Genomic DNA, 18,824 nt, shown 5'->3' on the forward strand with positions numbered 1-18,824 from the left:
TTGCAGCTGTCATTCTGAAAATTGCAACTCTTTCATTGAATCCCTAAAAGCTGTTTTTTCTTATATGGGAGAAAGTGGGTTGCTCTTGGATTAAACAGCTACTCGGGATACTTTTACATGTGTTTCCAGTGTTTCTGGCTGATAATTATGGGAATCATGGTCCCAGGCCTTATTTCAGGAAATCTTTCAAAAGCATATTGTCAGTGTTGAGGTACTGACAAATGACCAGCTATGCGAATATCAGATTCCTTCCTCCAAACTCAAGAATGTTGCATAAAATAAAAGTAGCTAATTCAAAAAGTAGTCTTTAGAGACTTAAAATCTCGATTTCAAGGTGTTTTTTTTTATAAAAAATCTAAGTTTCTTCTCTGCATTTAACTCTGCAGGATTTTTAAGATGCTGCAAGGTTCCTGGATTCAGAATAAGGATTTTCCTGACTCTTAAGAGTTGATTGTTAACATTTTCTATGTAAAAGTTTCCTTCCTAGATTTAACCCTATTATTAAGTATAGAAGTAGTTGCCTCAGGCAGCAGAAGCCGGGAGGACAATAATACCTTGATTGATATGCTATGCAGCCTTTTTATTCTCTTAAATAGACTTCACTAGATGATTTTGCCCCATTGCCAATTCTAGTTCAACTGCGAGTTCAGCTGGCCTTTGCTCGTGAAATGGGAAAAGATACAATTTCTATATTTGCCCCAGGCTATTTATCTTGCCTACTTTTGGATTTTTCATTCAGTGCACTACAGTGATCTCGCCTAGCTTGTTTCAACTATGACATCTTGCCAAATAAAGAGAACTTCATCATAATAAGGTGCAGCTGTCGAATAGGAAACTTCTATTTATTCAAGCTGTCTTTTCAAATAATTTTCAGGAAACTTCTGTGTTTCAAGAACTTGTGTCCCCTTCATGCTTTTTGCATTGCTCGTCCTTTGAGTACAAGTAGTCCTTGACTTACAGCAATTCATTTAGTGACTGTACAAAGTTACCATGGCACTGAAAAAAAAGCAACTCATGGCCATTTTTCACAGTTACTGTATTTTTCTGAGCATAAGACGTACCTTTTTCCCTCAAAAAAGAGGCTGAAAATCTGGGTGCGTCTTATACACTGAATACAACATTTTTTGCCTCCTGAAACCCCGCCCTCTTCACCAAAATGACCATGCATAGCTTTTCAGAGAGCTCCTGGGGGCTGGGGAGGGCAGAAATGAGTGAATAATGGGCCATTTTTTGCTCAATTTTGCCCCCCCTACCCTTCAGGAGCACTCTACAAGCCTCCTAAAGGCTATTCATGCCCCCCCCTTTTTTTTAAGAAAAACGGGCCGTTTTTGGAAGGTTTGCAGAGTGCAAAAACTTTTTTTTAATTTGCCTCTTCAAAACCTTGGTGCGTCTTATACTCCGGTACATTTTGTACTCCGAAAAATATGGTACGACTTTTGCAGCATCCCCATAATCATGGGATCAAAATTCAGCTACTTGGCAACTGGTTCCCATTTAGGATGGCTGCTGTGTTTCAGGGTCATGTGATCATGTTTTGTGACCTTCTGACGAGGAAAGTCAATGGGAAGCGGGATTTACTTAACAACTGGGTTACTCACTTTTCAACTTCAGTGATTCACTTAACAGCCGAGACAAGAAGGGTTGTAAAATGGGGCAAAACTCACTTTGCAAATGTCTCAACAACAGAAATGTTGGACTCACTTGTGGTTGTTAAGTCAGTGGTGGGTTCTGGAACCCGGAGTAACCAGTACGGTGCTACGGGGCCAGGCATCCACCACATGCACACACACAGCATGCGTGCAGCACACCAGTGACGTGCAGTCAGGGGAGGCAGGGGAGGCGGAGCCTCACCACTCTCATCATGAAAATAAAAAAGAATTACTCCAGGAAGCCGTGAAAGTGGCTGGGAGAGGCGCGCGGCTTGGTTTAGCCTCCCTGGACATCTCAGCAGCAGCCCCAAGTGTGCCGATCTCGCCATTTTTTACACCGGGCGAGCCCAGGATCCTTGCAAGGGGAATGGGACGTGTGCAGGAGGCTCCTCAGCTCTAGCCTCAATCAGCGCAGCCGCGGTCCCCTTCATGTTGGCTCAGGAAGGAGGGGAATGGGACCACATATACAGGGGAAGGGGATCGCGGCTCTGCTAATCTGAGGCTGTGCGCTGAGGAGCCACCTGCACACGTTGTCCCATTCCCCTTGCAAGGATCCCGGGCCAAGTTACAGGAGCCGGGGGGAGCGCTCACGTTGCTTGCCGCCTTCGGTATACCGCTAGGTTGGAGAGTGGCGTTCTGTCTGGCCAGAGGGGAGAGTTGCCGGGCGGCTGCTCTCTTGTGAACTGGCTCCCGAAGAGCCGGGCACAGCCTCAGGGGCGAAGCAGCCATGAGGTAACCATGCTCACGAGCAGCAACCCGGCAAATCTCCTCTCCAGCCGGGAAAAGTGCCATTCACTGACCTAGGGGGTATCCCTAAGGTGCCAAGCCATGTGGTGCTCTGCCCGCCCCCCCAGCTCCCGTGGCTTGGCACATTCGGGATACCCCCTAGGTCAGTGCATGGAGCTCTGCCCGGCTGGAGAAGGGGGTTGCGCGAGCGCCTGTTTCGCCTGCAGCTTCACCAAGCCCTTGCGCAGCTCTCCCAGGCCACCGCTGCCGGCCGCTGGCCGCTGGCCGCTGCTGCCCACCGCCGACCGCCGGCCATTGCTGCCCGCCACTGCCGCCCCGCTCCGAGCATAACTTTCAAACTCCAAAACTCGGGGCCAAGTCTTCCAGTATCGGCCGCTCTAGGAATGCTCTCTATGGTGGGCCGGCTGCCAGACAGAGAGTTTTCCGGACAGAGTCTTCCAGCAGCTGGCCCACCATAGAGAGCACTCCTACAGCGGCCGATGCTGGAAGACTCGGCCCCGAGTTTTGGAGTTTGAAAGTTATGCTCGGAGCGGGGCGTCGGCGGTCGGCGGCGGGCAGCAACGGCCCGCAGTCGGCGGCGGGCAGCAGCGGCCAGTGGCCAGTGGCCGGCGGCGGTGGCCTGGGAGAGCTGCGCAAGGGCTTGGTGAAGCTGCGGGAGAAACAGGTGCTCGCGTAACCCCCTTCTCCAGCCGGGCAGAGCTCCATGCACTGACCTAGGGGGTATCCCGAATGTGCCAAGCCGCGGGAGCTGGGGGGGCGGGCAGAGCACCACATGGCTTGGCACCTTAGGGATACCCCCTAGGTCAGTGAATGGTGCTTTTCCCGGCTGGAGAGGGGATTTGCCGGGAGGCTGCTCGTGAGCATAGTTACCTCATGGCTGCTTCGCCCCTGAGGCTGTGCCCGGCTCTTCGGGAGCCAGTTCACAAGAGAGCAGCCGCCCGGCAGCCCCAAAACGATAAGCCCTCCCTGATAATAAGCCCAAGGGCATATTTCATGGGGCAAAAGAAAATAAGCCCCTGTCGTGTTTTCCGGGAAACACAGTAACATCATCAGTGCTAGAAGTGGGGGGAGGAGGAGAAAGGAGAAGTTTCTCTTCTCAGAAAGCCTGCCTGCCTCTTTCTGACATTTCTGAGAAAAGAAACTTCTCCGTTTGGGCTGCAGCCGTGCGATCGGAGCAACCACGTGGTTTGATGACGTCACCAGCCTCACCAGTCATAAACCTCACCGCACGTCACTGCAGCACACACATGTGTACTTACTGCCCGCGACTTTCTAGCTGCTCGGCAGAGTGTTGCGCAGGCACGTACGCTCTGTGCGCATGTGCAAAAGCTCTGATCGGCTCAAATACAGGTAAGGAGGGCGGGCGGGTGGGCAAGTGGGTGGACCCTCTGGAGCACTGTACCGGAACAGTACCTGGTGCTCCCACCAGGCACCAGTACACCCGTACCGGGGTGTTCTGGTTGTATCCCACCACTGCTCCAGTGGAGCTAATGCCTCACTTCTTAAGAAGAGGAAAGACATTAAAACCTTGAATATGAAGAAGCCCATGATTGCTTTTTATTTCTGAGGTTAAAAGAAGTAATTGATGGCTTCCAGAAATGATCATAGACCTCTTGTTCCTAAAACCAACTCACGGGATGCTTTCAATTTTTGTATCAAGAGGGCTCAACTATTGATAGGAAATCCAGGAAATCCAACAATAACATCAATATCAGTAAGCTGGAAGGTTGCAAGAAAGCTTAAGCTTCTGTGTCTATGGAGGTTAGGGCCATGGTTGTCCCAAGAGGTGCTTTTTCAAGAGGCAACTGGACTTTCTGTTTTTTCTTTGAAGAAGTTTCACTTCTCATCCAAGAAGCTTCAGAGCTGAAGAAGTTGCATCTTGGAAAAGCACCTTTGGGACTTAAGCTTCTGCCTCCAGCAACCTCAACTGCATTGCAAGCATTTGAGGCTGAAGAAGCTCTGTGTGGAAAGTTATCCGTGGTGGGATTCAAATTTTTTTACTACCGATTCTGTGGGTGTGGCTTGGTGGGTATGGCATGACTTGATGGGTATGGCTTGGTGGGCATAGCAGGGGAAGGATAGTGCAAAATCCCCATTCCTTCCCGATCAGCTGGAACTTGGGAGGCAGAGAATAGATGGGGGTGGGGCCAATCAGAGGTGGTATTTACCAGTTCTCCGAACTACTCAGAATCTCTGCTACCGGTTCTCCAGAACTGGTCAGAACCTGCTGAATACCACCTCTGAAAGGCATGCCCATGTGACTGTATGCTTGTCCGCCAACCAGGTAGGCCTTGTGGTTTGCTATTTTCCTAGAGTGAAAGACATTGTGGATTCTACATTACCAAAGGTAATTATATTAATTATAATTCATGTAATGCCTGGTAAATAGATTGATAGAGACTTTAACTTCCTATTTTACTTTGCTATCTCAGTGCAACCCAAAAGAAAGTGCTTGAATTTTGAATTTGTACACAACTGCTAGCATAGCAGTTTATGAACTTTAATTTCCTGTTTTTAATGCTTCTCCTTGCACAGCATATGGAGATGTTCTGATTGTTTTTGTCCATTGCAGAATCTAGAAATTAATATTGTATTTGATTATGACAATTTTTCACAGAAATGAGAATTATGTAGCAGAGTGGATGAGCAGGAGAAAATATGGGAAATCCAGTACAAAAAAAAACAAAAACCCAATGGACTCTTTGTTGGTGAAAGGTAGATCAAGGAACGTAGAATGGACCAATATTAAATAAATGACAATCCCCAGGAAAATCCTGATCATTTCTATGCTGGGGTACTTGGTACTAATCTTTGACAGTCTTAGCTAAAATGTTCCAGTAATTCTCAAGGGATGTTTTTTTAAAAAGTGCAAAATTCAGGAAAATTATGAAATCAAGGAGACGTCTGAACTATCAACAATTCTATGCATGCAGCAAAATAATTTCATGATGACAACTTTGCTTAGAAGTATCCTTAGGTTCCTATTTTCCATATGTTTCTCGGTTCAGTCCTGAATCAGTTTTGACAATAGCTAGGGGCAGGGGTGAAATCTACTTAACTTCCCTACTGATTCGCAAATGTAAGCATGCGCACCGCATGCTTACGGTCAAAAATGGATGTGATGATGTCTGGGCAGGTGGGCAGAGCCTGCTACCAAGCGCACCTGAAAGGTAAGTAACATATTCCCCCAAAAATAAAGCAGGGTCTTATTTTCTTTTGACCCTTGAAATAAGCACTTGGCCTTATTTTCAGGGAGGTCTTATTATTTTTGAAGTGCAAGAGGCGGTGAGCGTGGTCACCTTATGGCTTCTGATGTGTTGCAATATTTTTGGGGAGGGCTTATTTTCTGGGGAGGGCTTGATTTGGCTTCTTATCTGGGGAGGTCTTATTTTCGGGGAAACAGGGTAGAGCAGGGGGGTTATCCTCTATGCTACGTGATAGATTAGCTAGAAAGCAGAAAATCCTGGTTTCAAGCTAATATAAATTGTGTGTCACAGCTGATCATCGGAAATACTGGTTCGCCCAAACCGGTAGCACATTTTTTATTACTGGTTCAGGTGAACCGATCCAAACTGGTAGCATTTCACCTTTGGCTAGGGGTATGTTTGCACATTTAAGATTACACAAGGTATATAAACAATGTGTGCTCCTCTGCCCATTCAGATATCTGGTAGGCTGGCTGGGACTCATTGCCGAGGGAGAGGGAAGAGAGCTCTTCCTCATATTGGAAAGCCTTCCTCAAAGGGAAGGAAGCTGCCAGAGAGATTCAAATACAGAATGGTTTATATGCTCATGCCAAAGCTAGAAAGCTTATTGAGACTTCTTCAATAAGAAGAACAAGCCTGAAACTACTGCTGCAAAATCGATGTTCTTCCTTCAGTAGGTATTTTATTTTGAGAGTTATTTTGAGTTGTTGTTGTTTTGGGCTATTGAGGCTCCAAAAAGTATCATCATCCAATTTTCTCATTGTCTAACATAGAGGAGCATTAGCTAGTTGATCAAAGCCAACTTAGATTCACCCATAGAAACTCTTCCCATTGCAATATTTAGAGATCCCATTATTCTGAGACCAATACAGCTGCATACACTGCAACATCTTTAAACTCATCCCAAGTAATTCAGTGAGTTCTGTGTTAAAGTGGGGCTGCAATATCCTGACTATGATACTACATTGGTTCTCGGGATAGTCAAAGGATGGAGAAGACCTTGCCCAGACCATCAACTTTTTTTTCCTTCTGATAAATGTTCTATATATTCCAATGCTCAAATTATAGAAGATAGTTGTTCATATAATCTTCTGGGAACATATGAAGTCTTGGGCTGTCAGCCTTTTAGGGTGCATCATATTAGGAAACAATCCACTGAAGAATTGAACTGGTTTTTCTGATAGTTAGAGCAATTAATCAATGGAACCACTTGACTGGATGATATAAGGCTTCTGCCTTGAGAAAGTTGGACTAGAAGACCTCCAAGGTCCCTTCCAGCCCTATGATTCTATAATTCTCTGTACTTTATTGAAATAGGCTATAATAATAGAATCTCACATTCCTGATTGTCCTTTATCTCCCCTCCCTCTTATACCTCAATGATTCAGGGAGTGGCCTGACCAACTCTCTTCTGAATAGTCTCTTGTTTTCCAAGATGTAAGGAAAGTTTCAGCCCTTTTTACATGTATAATAAAAGGTAAAGATTCCCCTCGCACATATGTGCTAGTTGTCCCCGACTCTAGGGGGCGGTGCTCATCTCTGTTTCAAAGCTGAAGAGCCAGTGTTGTCCAAAGAAGTCTCCGTGGTCATGTGGCTGGCATGACTAAACGCCGAAGGCTCACAGAACGCTGTTACCTTCCTACCAAAGGTGGTTCCTATTTTTCTACTTGCATTTTTTTACGTGCTTTCGAACTGCTAGGTTGGCAGAAGCTGGGACAAGCAACAGGAGCTCACTCCATTACATGGCACTAGGGATTCGAACCGCCGAACTGCCAACCTTTCTGATCGACAAGCTCAGCATCTTAGCCATTGAGCCACCACGTCCCTTATGCATGTATAATAGCTCTTGCCTATTACTCTCAAAGTCATCTCCTTAATCCACTATATGGACACTTCTTATAAGCCTAAAATTGAGCCAATTGTTACATACTGTAGCTGTTCCTAAAATATAGCATCATATAATGTTCAGCTATAATTTTCCACATTTTCAAATGCCACATAATATCAGAGTGATCTGACATGATAGGCATTTTATAACCACAGTTTTCTTTTAATCACTGACAACAATGCATGGCTTTTCTCAAATTAGAATTTAGTCACCTAATTTTCTACTGCAAATAGCAATTGTGAAATTGGCAAGCTGAAGAACCCCTTAATTTGTTGAGCTCCTTGGCAAAGACTGCAGACAAATATATTGCCAATGATGGATTTCCTCCTGTTCTCTCATATAATATGGCAATACTGGCAAACAGTTCATCTTGCATAAGGGCATCTTCTTGTTAATATGCTTTGACTTCTGTGAATTATTCATCTGTCTATTTTGATTTGTCTTCAGAAGAAATCTCTTTCAGGGCATCATCTACCTCATTATGACGTTATAATAATCAAGAGACAAAAATGTGGCTAATAGATAACCTTTTACATTCATTGTCTTTAATAGTTTTCTACAAACAGCTGATCTACCTCATTTTTATTTTACATTGTCCTCCTTTTCTTCTTATATCTGATCTTCCCTTTCACTTTTTATCTCATCTTCTTTGCTCTAAAATGGCTTGTTAACAAACAATATCTTTAAGTCATCATGTTGCTGGCTTAGAACTCTACATCATTTTTAGCTGGTACCCAGCCAATAGGAATAGTGGATCGGATACAACTTCACTCTTTTTATGAGTCCAGCTTGTGCTGCAAAATATCTTTCATGTTAACAGAAAATATCTAACAGAGTTTGAAATCCACACTGTCTTGACTATGCCATGTTGGGAAGACTTGAAAATCAGACCTAAACTGAGAATCGAATATTCCATAAACATCCCAGTTGACGTTCTAGAGACCTCAATATTTTATGCATAGATCTAAATGTATATCAGATGCAGTATTGTTTACCAAGATCACTTACTGAAAGAAATCTATTCACAAGTAAATTTAAACTAAATTCTAAAGGTTTATTGGCTTCATACCTGAGAAAGTGGGTAGAAAGGTGACACCTTGATTATTTTTAATAAAACAAAAGGTCTTTTTCAAGAAAAGGATAAAATTAATATTTCTTGGGAAATAAAGGTCAGAAAAAGGAAATCTTCCTCACCTTACCTTTTAAAGTTATTATTTTGCTGTCCCTTCCTCTCTTATTTTTTTAAAATCTAACATGTTTATCTCATTGCAATACCATATTAATTTAATTGAAAATAATTATTAATGTTCAGGTCTAGAAATATTCTAAAAGTATTCTTAGGCATGCGAACAACAGCAGAGACCTTAAACAATTGGAAGCAAGTATTTAATACTTGTTGCGATTAATTCTGATTTACAAATCCCATATGAAGGAAACAGCCTTTTATTAACTTTAGATCTATTAACCTTTCTCTTTCTCACTAAGATGTTTGTCCTTTGTAATCAATAGACAGTGGAGCTATGATATTTGACCTGCAAATATCCAAATGACCACTAGATCACAGCGAAGTGTTCAGCATTTTCTGAGCCTCTTTGCAACCATCTAGGGTACATGTCACATTGTATAAAGCACAGTCAGGCAGATAAAGTACTCTCTTCTGGTCCTTGAGTCAGGAGAAAATCAGGCCAAAATAAATTGCATTACTCCAGTGGCCAAGATCTAATCTATCTCAATAACAAGGCTGGTATGAATGGTATTGTCCTTATATGTTATATGAGAAGTTCCCAAAGGGAGTCTAGCTGAGAGATTTCATGTATAGTGAAAGGGTTATGAGGAATGTTAGGAAACCTTAGGCAATCTTAGGCAACCTTAAGAAGAGATTGGATAGTCATTTATCCAGAAGGGTATAAGGAGTCTCTTGATTGGGGGCATTACTTTCAAAATAAAAAAGGTCATAATCCAACTTAATAGCATAATAAGAACAAATTATATTTTCTGTACTTGAATAAGGATGGAAAATAATATTGCTGTTTATCCTCAGAGAACATTCATATCCTATCCAAAACATTTCCACACGTAGCAAAATCCAAAATATGATAGATGCCAGGACTAATATATAGCACTCTGAATCAAACTTTACTATCTTTCTCTGATAATGATGAATCCATCAAGCAAACATGAGATGTTCTCAAAACTGAGAACAATATCCATTGGTAGGTTTTGATTATCCGTGGTGAAATGGGAAATCTCTTCTATACCAATGGCCTGTTATTTGAAGTATATTGTGACCCACAGTGTTAATTGTTTAGATTTGATATGTTCATTCATATGCATTCATACATGCAGGAAATAAATGCAAACCCTCATCCAAGCACAAAATATTTAAAACTGTATTTACTGCAGTTTCAAAAGAGAGATTTGTTTGTGTTCTTAGGTGAGAATTTTCATAATGTTTAAGCCCTTAAATGTGCCAGGATTTCGGATGTGGAATTCTTCATTTACCTCCATGATCTAAACCTATTTTAATACAATCCTTTTAAGCACCTGATGTATAAAGCACCTCCTGCTTAATTAAAAAATATCTAAGTAACAGTATTGTATAGAAGAAAGAAATTTGTGAATGTTATGAACTCAATGTATCTGACAGTTAAACAAGGTGATCCTGATTTTCCTCCTGGCCCAGCACTAAAATGCCGTGGGATTCAGGGAGGATTAGTGTTAGACAGGGGTGTCAAACTGGCGGCCCATGGGCTGGATGCATCGCACGCAGCCCATGCCCACCCCAGCTCCGTGAATGGGAAAAACATAGCAAAAGTCACATGATGGCAACGTGACATGGCGAGTTTGACAGAGTGTTTCAGAGTTAAGTTTCAGAACAAAAATTGGTAATGCCAAGTTTTAGTTTATAGGGAAAACAGCACACATTTCCCACTCTGAAGCCACCACTGCATAACAATAACAACAAAATAGCAGAGATAGCTAGTCTGGTTGCACGTTATATCCTTCTTGAAGAGGGCAATGTGGTTTTATTTGCTCTCACAAGCTCCAATCCATGGACAATTTGGATAGGCCATGTGATGTTGTGAGCTCCTCATGGCCCTTACAAGACCCCAAATCAATTGTGATTGACACAAAGGCTCAAACAGAGCGCTATATAAACATTTTTGTATGATATAACGTTGTCAAAATAAGCATTGCAGTAAAGTTTTTTTTACTTGGACATTGGATATTTTCCTTTTAATAAAGTTGATGCTAAAACGAGTTAGTATTAATTTTTTCCGATAATATCTTCCAAGCACATTGCTGGCCTGCATTTGTTATTATTGGCATTCTCTGTAACATTCTTACTGATCTAATTGTGGGCTCTGGCCTAAAAAAACTGACACGTTTCATGGAAAGGGGACAAATGTTAAGAGAGGATGTGATCTGGGGAAAAAAATACATCCTGTACTTTGACGAACGAGGAAATTATGTTTTCCTGTGTTTCCCTATATTGAGATTTACAAAACTCTTGACAACAGAAAGTTACCTATTAGAACAATTGAAAACACAGGTATATTGTACAATGGTTTCTAGTCTAATCAGATCAAAACTGCTCAATAGTTCAGACTTCCTTCTGCAACAATCCATGCATGTATATGCAAAGAAATTGAGTGTGTCTTACAGTATTCAGTCTCTATAATCCAGTAGACATGTGCCAGAATCTTACTTTGTAATGCACAATAGATGCTGAAAGACATGAAATCATACTGATCTGAGTAGGTCTGACATTATGGTACCTCTAAGGTAGTGGTGGATTGTGGGCGGTATGCCCTGGTACAGGCGTACCTGTGCCTGCCCGGAGCACCAGGTACCATTCCGGTACAGTGCTCCGGAGGCCCCCCCCCCTGCCTGCTGTTCTTACCTGTCTTTAAACTCTTCGGCTCTTCCGCACCCAGTGTGTACAGCGCCTGCGTGATGTTCCGCCGAGCAGCTGGAGCGTCGCAGAGGCATTGCTGGAGAGTAGGAAGTATGCGCACACTGCGTGCATGTGCATGCATGCTGCACACATTCAGGTGGAGGACACTGGGCCCCATTGCAACCATGTCGGTTGCAATGGGATCTGGAACCCACCGCTGGTCTAAGGGGAATTCTTGGTAGGAAATGATTTTATATACCTAATGTAATATCTGCCATCATTCTAACTGCAGTAAAAGTCAAAACAAAGAACAAAGGATACGCAGAATATATAAACAGCACAATTTCACAGTGCAAAAAGAATGGAGGGTGACTAGATCCAGACACTGATTGATTGATTTTGTGAATCTAATCACAAAATTCATACGCATTCCTCTATCATCAATGCACTATGTAGACAGAAGTAAGCATTTGTATTATCTTTAACTGAATAAGCAGGAATGAATCACTAGTTTTAAAAAGGATTGTTAAATTGCCTTGCATACTGTATCTGAAAAAGGAAAATCAATTTGGAGATCCTGCATTATGTATAGTAAGTGTAAATCAGACTACAAAATACTGTGGGGAGAGTATTTAAAAGCAACTTCCTTGCTAAATTTATCAGAAACCTGGAAACCTGCTTTATTATTATGTTATCAGAACATAATTCACCTGATCTAGTTATTGAAATAAAGTATATGACACCCTTAGGAGCTCCGAGTAACAAACAAAATACTTATAGAAAAATATATAAATAAAAACAGTCTTAGAGTGTAGCAGATATAAAATACAAAATCTAAAACCATTAACAGTATTAAACTTCAAAAATTAATGTGCTTCAGTTCTGTCTTAAACAATAGGAAAGAAATTGAATGTTCTAATGGAAGTGTCAGAGAGTTGTAAAGGCACTAGGCCAAGGGTCGGCAACCTTAAGCACTCAAAGAGCCACACAGGCCAGAAACCGGAAGCCCCCTGTTCAATTCTGAAGCTGATTGGAAGTCTGGTCCCCCACCATAGAGTCTCCTCCTAGCACGGTGTCCTTTTTCCTCTACCTGACTTAACCGAAAGCCCTATCAATTGTGGAGCTGACCAGTGACAGGGAGCCTCACCAGAGGGATAAAAGAGCCACATGAGGCTCCAGAGTTGCAGGTTGCTGACCTCTGTTCTAGGCTAAAATCTGGGAGACTGTGTTGTAATCCTGGCTTCAGGCACAAAGCCAGCTAGGTGGTTTTGGTCGTCACTCTTTCTCAGCCCTAATCATTTATACAATATAAAATAGCAGAGTTGGAAGGGACCTTGGAGGTCTTCTAGTCCAACCCCCTGCCTAGGCAGGAAACCCTATACCATTTCAGACAAATGGCTATCCAACATCTTCTTAAAGACTTCCAGTGTTGGAGCATTCACAACTTCTGGAGGCAAGCTGTTCCACTGATTAATTGTTCTGTCAGGAAATTTCTCCTCAGTTCTAAGTTGCTTCTCTCCTTGATTAGTTTCCACACATTGCTTCTTGTTCTACCCTCAGGTGCCTTGGAGAATAAGATTTCAGAAATCTTGTTGAAAAAAAACATTCAACAGTGACTCAAAGGCATTTCTATCCCCCTCCCAAAATAACAAACCCAAATATTAGAGCCCTAATACTAATGATTCTCAAACTAAGGAGGCTCTTGAATTTTCTAGCGTGAAATCTGTCTAGCCACTTGGACTCTTGGTTTTTCTGTGTCACTCTTGGTATTGTCCCTAGAAGCCACCTCTATATGATCTGAGATACTAGTATGAAAGAAGTTGAGTGTATGAGGAAGACTACCAATACACAAGAAATTAATTGACTTGCTTTTTAGTAGGGCAGAATGTATCAACAAAGAGTTATTTTCCTGGTGGGAGTTGCTAATGTTTACTTATTTATTAAATTTAACATGTCATCCATCTTACTGTTAAGTTACTGGGTAATTTACAACATTAAAAAAACAATAATATAAAATTAAAGATTTGATCTTGAGCAGCATGATGTTCCAGAGGCAGGAGCCATGGCAGAAAAGGCTCTTCTCCTACCCTGCGGGTTTATGTATCAAATTGTCACTAAAAGTTTGGAACCATAAATGGCAATTGAGAACCAAGAGTGCATCTAGATCCTGACTTCTATTATGAGCCCCTCCAAGTCTTCTAAGGTCAATACAATTGAGCTTAGACAATCTGGAACTGCGCTGCCTGCAGTATGATCTAAGCACTGTACACAAAATTGTCTGCTGCAACATCTTACCCGTCAACAACTTCTTCAGCTTCAGCCTCAATAACACACGGGCAAACAATCGATACAAACTCAAGGTAAACCATTCCAAACTCAATTGCAGAAAATACGACTTCAGTAACAGAGTAGTCAACTCCTGAAATGCTCTACCCGACTCCATTGCTACAGCCTCTAACCCTGACAGCTTCAACCTTAAACTGTCTACCGTGGACCTCACCCCATTCTTAAGAGGTCTGTAAGAGGGCGTGCATAAGCGCACCAATGTGCCTACCGTCCCTCTCCTACTGTCCCCATTTATTTGTATTCATTTCTTTTGTTCATATCCATGTTTATATTTATACCTGCTATCTTGTACATGTTTGACAAACTAATAAATACAAATACAATACAATGTAGAACTAAAAGTAACATTTAATCAATGCATGGTTAATGTAGGGGCAGGAAAGGACATGCTTGGATTAAGGAGAGAATAACCATCACTAATGTGCACACCCATTATATATTTCAAATCATATTTTCCCTTTCAAATTCAGATCAGTCATATTCCTAATATATTATACTATTGTAAATTTTTTATCTCTAATAGTCATTAAGGACATGCTATTGTGGTACAGCATCACATTACATTGGTACACCTCAAATAGATCTAAACAGTGGTTTGTCAGAAAAAAAAGATTTAGAAGCCCCACAACCTTCCTAGTTAAGCTGGAATGTAAAAAGGTATCAAGTTAATGCTAGTCCATCTATCCAACTCCAAAATCAAAAGTGATTTCAGTTAAAGAAATAGCAGTTCAGTTAAAATTTCTGTTTAATTTTACAAAGGACCCAAATATTTAAAGATGGAGGGCATGAGGAATTTTAACTCTACAACACTGTTGGGTTGTTGTTGTTTTGCTATTGTCCTTCAATGAGTGTGCCATTTTAATTCTAATTCTGTTGGTGGATTCAATTATCTACGCTGAGAAATTTAAACCAATCCAGTGAAAAATGCCCACAATTTGCTAAAGCCCAACACTGGTTCAGATGGATGTAAAAACTGCCAGGACCGGCCCTTAAACATACTGTGGAATTGCTTTGGAATTGCTGCATCTTGCTTACCTGCACAGATTTCTCCACCATAGGTTTCACATACCCATTCGTGACATTCACACAATGGTCCATAATATTTGCCTGGCTCAGTCACTTGACAGATGCAGACCCCACAGTCACATTGGCCTCGGCCGCTGCACAGTTTTCCACCTGGGATTTGGCATCGCTGCTCTGACTCAGACCGGGAAAGTCTGCAAGATGTGGTGCTTTGTAAACCACTCCTGAAGAGGAGGAAAAAAAAATAGCAAGTTGCAAAGACATGGCCATTCATCCTCATCATCTCGTTTTAGCCATTGTCTATCCACCGTAGGGTGAAGGCTTCTTCCACCTGTTTCCAACCTATATTGTCCTGAGTTTTCTTCTGCCAATTGGTCCAATCAGCGTCAGCATGTTTGCTGATGTCGTCGATCCATCTTGTTTTAGATCTATTTCATGGATGCTTTTCATCAAGTGGGATCCATTCTGTGACTGCCTTGGTCCTCCCGCCATCAGTTCTTCTTGCTATGTGACATTTCAGTTCTTTTAATCTCTTGATGGTATCATATACTTCCGTTTGTTCTCTGATCACAGGAATATTACAGCTCTGAAAAAAAACCAAACCTAACCAAACCAAAGCCAAAACTTGGTTCATAGCATTATTTTCTTCTGCAAAGACCACACAATCTGAATTAGGCCCTGGATAAACCATTCTGTCAGTCACACATTTACGAAAATGGATCCATGCTTCTGCTGACCTGCAAATAAACTATTTCATAGGAGGCTGAAAAGATTCAAGAATAAAAAGGATGATGCTTACTATCACTGCGCAGTGTTTTTGATTTGATTCCAAAAAGGTGCTTCAGAAGCACGTACATTTCAGTGTAAGACTTCCTGCAACTGTTTAAAGCAGCCTGGTCCTCTAAGAATCACGAGACCTGACACAGCTGCTTTAAACAGATGCAGGCAACTGTTCTGCTTGTAACTTTATGTGTTCTAAAGCATCTTTTGGGAACTGAAACTGAAGCACTGCACAATCCTACAACTGTCTCATCCATAAAGAGCTATAAAGAGGTAACCTAACATAGAACCATTGTTAGCAAAAATGTTTAGGAAGTTGTCCAAGTAATCAAACATGTCATCTCTATTTCTGACAGTTCATTTATTCCCCTGTGAGCAAATTCATCTTTAAAACCTTTCTATAGGAATTTATTATATTGCAAAGCATCAGGCTTTTGTAATTATAGCTCACCAGTTCTCCATTCCCCAAAAGAAAAGTTTCAGATTGTTGATAATGGGATTGATGTTAAGAGATTCATCTAGATAAAGGAACCACTAAGGTGTCAAAGTCCTTTCAAGTCCTATTCCAGATTTTAAGTATAAACATTCAAGGCCGTACAAATGCCAGGCCAGGGTCTTTTCAGCACTCCTGGATACATTGCTAGTCTCATAACCAGAATGTTTGAAGATGTATACATTTCTTTATTATAGGTATTTCTGAGTCAGGGCTTTTAGCAGACATGAGTTTAAATGGAATAGAATGAAACTGGCAGCCCAAGTTTATAAATGAGTAGATCAGATTAAATGGAGATTATTTAAAGACCCCGATACATTTTGGAAATTCCTCTTTTGCACTCAAGGGGGCACTATATTCAAAATTCAAGGCCAGTTTAGCCTATCCCCATTCGGAGTATTGATGTATGGCATATGTATATATATCTCCGCTTCACTGACAAACGGTACATCAAGAGATTTGTTTTCACATCAAAACAGGATTTCTGCTTAAAGTTACAGAGACAAGCAGCCGTTTGAGAAATAAAAAGCCATAGATTCACTCTATTTAGCAGCACTTTCTCCCTGCACCCTGTTGTCCAGACCTCAAAGCTTATTGCTAAAGCAGACTGATAGAGCTTACCGCGGGGACAAGGATGAACTTTGTGGAATAGCAGGCAACAAAATGAAGACTGAAGAGGCGAATAGCAGCCGCACCAAGCTGAGAAAGCCCTTTGTATGCATGATTAAATCCAAGGGCGGCGGTAAGACTTCTCCTGGAGAGTTGAAACACAGAGACCCACTCGGCTTGCTATGTTCTGAGCTGGCCAAAACCAGCTCCTTCCCCCACTGTGCTCCACCAAGTGCCTTTGATTAGCTGTCTGGAAGCTGGATTTGGGCAGCATCCTGGAAAGAAAGGCTAGTGCCAAACCCTGAACTTTACAGTCTAGGCTGGGAAGTAATTGGAAACAGTTGTACAGCCAGATGGCTTATTTTGACATAATAAAGCATCCTGTTTATAGTTTTGAGCAAACACTTCTGATTTTAAAAGCCAGACACCTTAAGACATCTTTTTCCAGAAGTGATCTTTGATGAATGGAGGTTTGTGATAGTGATGGTAAAAAGATTGGGAGGAATATATCCTTTGGTAGGTTTGGCATGGAAATCTAGCCATACTCAGTGTTAGAAGCACAGGTGAATGCTTCAAATTCTTCAGTGGAGACGGAAAAAGAGAAAGTGACTTGGTGCTTCCCCTCCCTCTTAGCCAGCAGAAGCAATACATTAGAAGCTGTTCCTGCTGACCTTCAGGATGTCAAGCTGACAACTGCAGTGTCCAAGCATCTGCTCAATGTAAGAGATGTAATCAGTTTTCAAACAATACACAGGAGCAAAAAAAAAACAACAACTAGGCTTGTCACTGCATTTGACTGCGTGGAGGCAAAAGACACAGAACACAGATCCACAAACATGTACTTCCTGTGTTCATAATTAGATATCACACCCAGCACTTGTCTTTTTGACAGGGCAAAGAACCTATAAAGCAGTGGGTGCCTTCTGCATTTATTTGCTGATGCATAGATGTGAAGCCCTGAAATAATCAGATTAGGCAGGTACATCTTTTGGAGGCTCAAAAAAAAAAGGCAAGATGGCATTACAATGGTAGAATCACAGCCTTTCCTCTTATGCAGTCTCCAAGAAAAAAATAAGAGAGGAAGCTGGACTATAGTCTGCCATTTTCTTCTTTCCTAAATGTCTAAGTTGGGGCAGGTCTGACATTGACCATTTAAACCATTTCCTTGCCAGCATATTGTTCATGTTTTTATTACATTATTTTAATATTCGTATTTTGCTTTCTGTACATTTAGTAAGTTCCAATTTGTAACTTGTATCAATGCTTGTTCTTGGCTGTCTTTTAAATTATCAGCCAATACATGCTATTGTTCTTTATTATTAAGTAAATTAATAATAAATTAAATTTATTATTACCATTATGGTTGATGCACGGCCACATATTCAGACATATTTAGACAAATTGGCATTTTTATCCACTTATGGAGTCCTACCCAAGGACCTGGGATAGGCAGTTGCTGTTTGATGACATTAATGTATATACCTTCCCTTAAAGATATCATTGTAGCATGTAACCTGTTCCAAGCTGTGTTTTGCGATTGACTAATGGGAGATTTTGTCAATGCCAATGGTGTTCAAGTGGTACTCCAGATGTTTTAAGATGTCAAGGCACCTGTTACTATTGGTATCTTGCTGTCCTTTATCATAGTCATTGTATTTCTATTTGCAGGTATTCATATTTTGTGATTTTCTCTCATTGTTTCTCTTCTAGCCTGCTATTTCCACGTACTGCCATATCCAACATTCAGACTCTTTTTTGGTCTTTCTTGTTGACAGTTATTAAGTCTGGGACAAGTATCTGCCTACTTGAATTCTAAAATCCCAAAGCACTTTAGCTTCTTCATTTTTATTACTTTTTTTTGGTGGTCCTACTAGTTCTTGCTTGCAGATAAATCTGTATTTCTTGCAGATATCCAATACACCATTGTTGCTATTTTGTCATGCCATTGTTTGTAGTCAATCTGTGCAGTCTTCTTGCAGTAGCTAACTAGATGGTTCACTGGGGGGGGTTGGGGGGGTCCCCCAAAGCAGCATTTACTATCTGTTGCTTCTTCTCAATTTTGACTTTACAGTATATGCATTTGTTCTAAAGGCTTGGTTTTGTGCAGTCAGAATTAGTCCCTCTGTCTCTTTCTTCAATTTTCCTGCTCTTAGCCATTGCTAATCTTAGGGATGTATCCCTAGGC

The 18,824-nt window shown here is 41.5% G+C and overlaps 1 protein-coding gene across 1 annotated transcript in view; it reads right to left on the bottom strand.

Moving 5' to 3' along the window:
* Window positions 1-16,836, bottom strand: part of ITGBL1 (integrin subunit beta like 1) — a 184,111-nt gene extending 167,275 nt beyond the window's left edge. The window contains exons 1-2 of the mRNA XM_081946761.1: window positions 16,652-16,836; window positions 14,770-14,981 (exon numbers count right to left, since the gene is read on the bottom strand). Of these exons, the coding sequence (XP_081802887.1) occupies window positions 14,770-14,981; window positions 16,652-16,752 (313 nt within the window). The 5' untranslated portion in view covers window positions 16,753-16,836. The remainder of the gene's footprint in view (window positions 1-14,769; window positions 14,982-16,651) is intronic.
* Between the last annotated feature and the right edge of the window lie 1,988 nt (window positions 16,837-18,824).

This window comes from Natrix helvetica, assembly GCF_964273705.1.
Source record: "Natrix helvetica genome assembly, chromosome: 3".
Lineage (NCBI taxonomy): Eukaryota > Metazoa > Chordata > Lepidosauria > Squamata > Natricidae > Natrix > Natrix helvetica.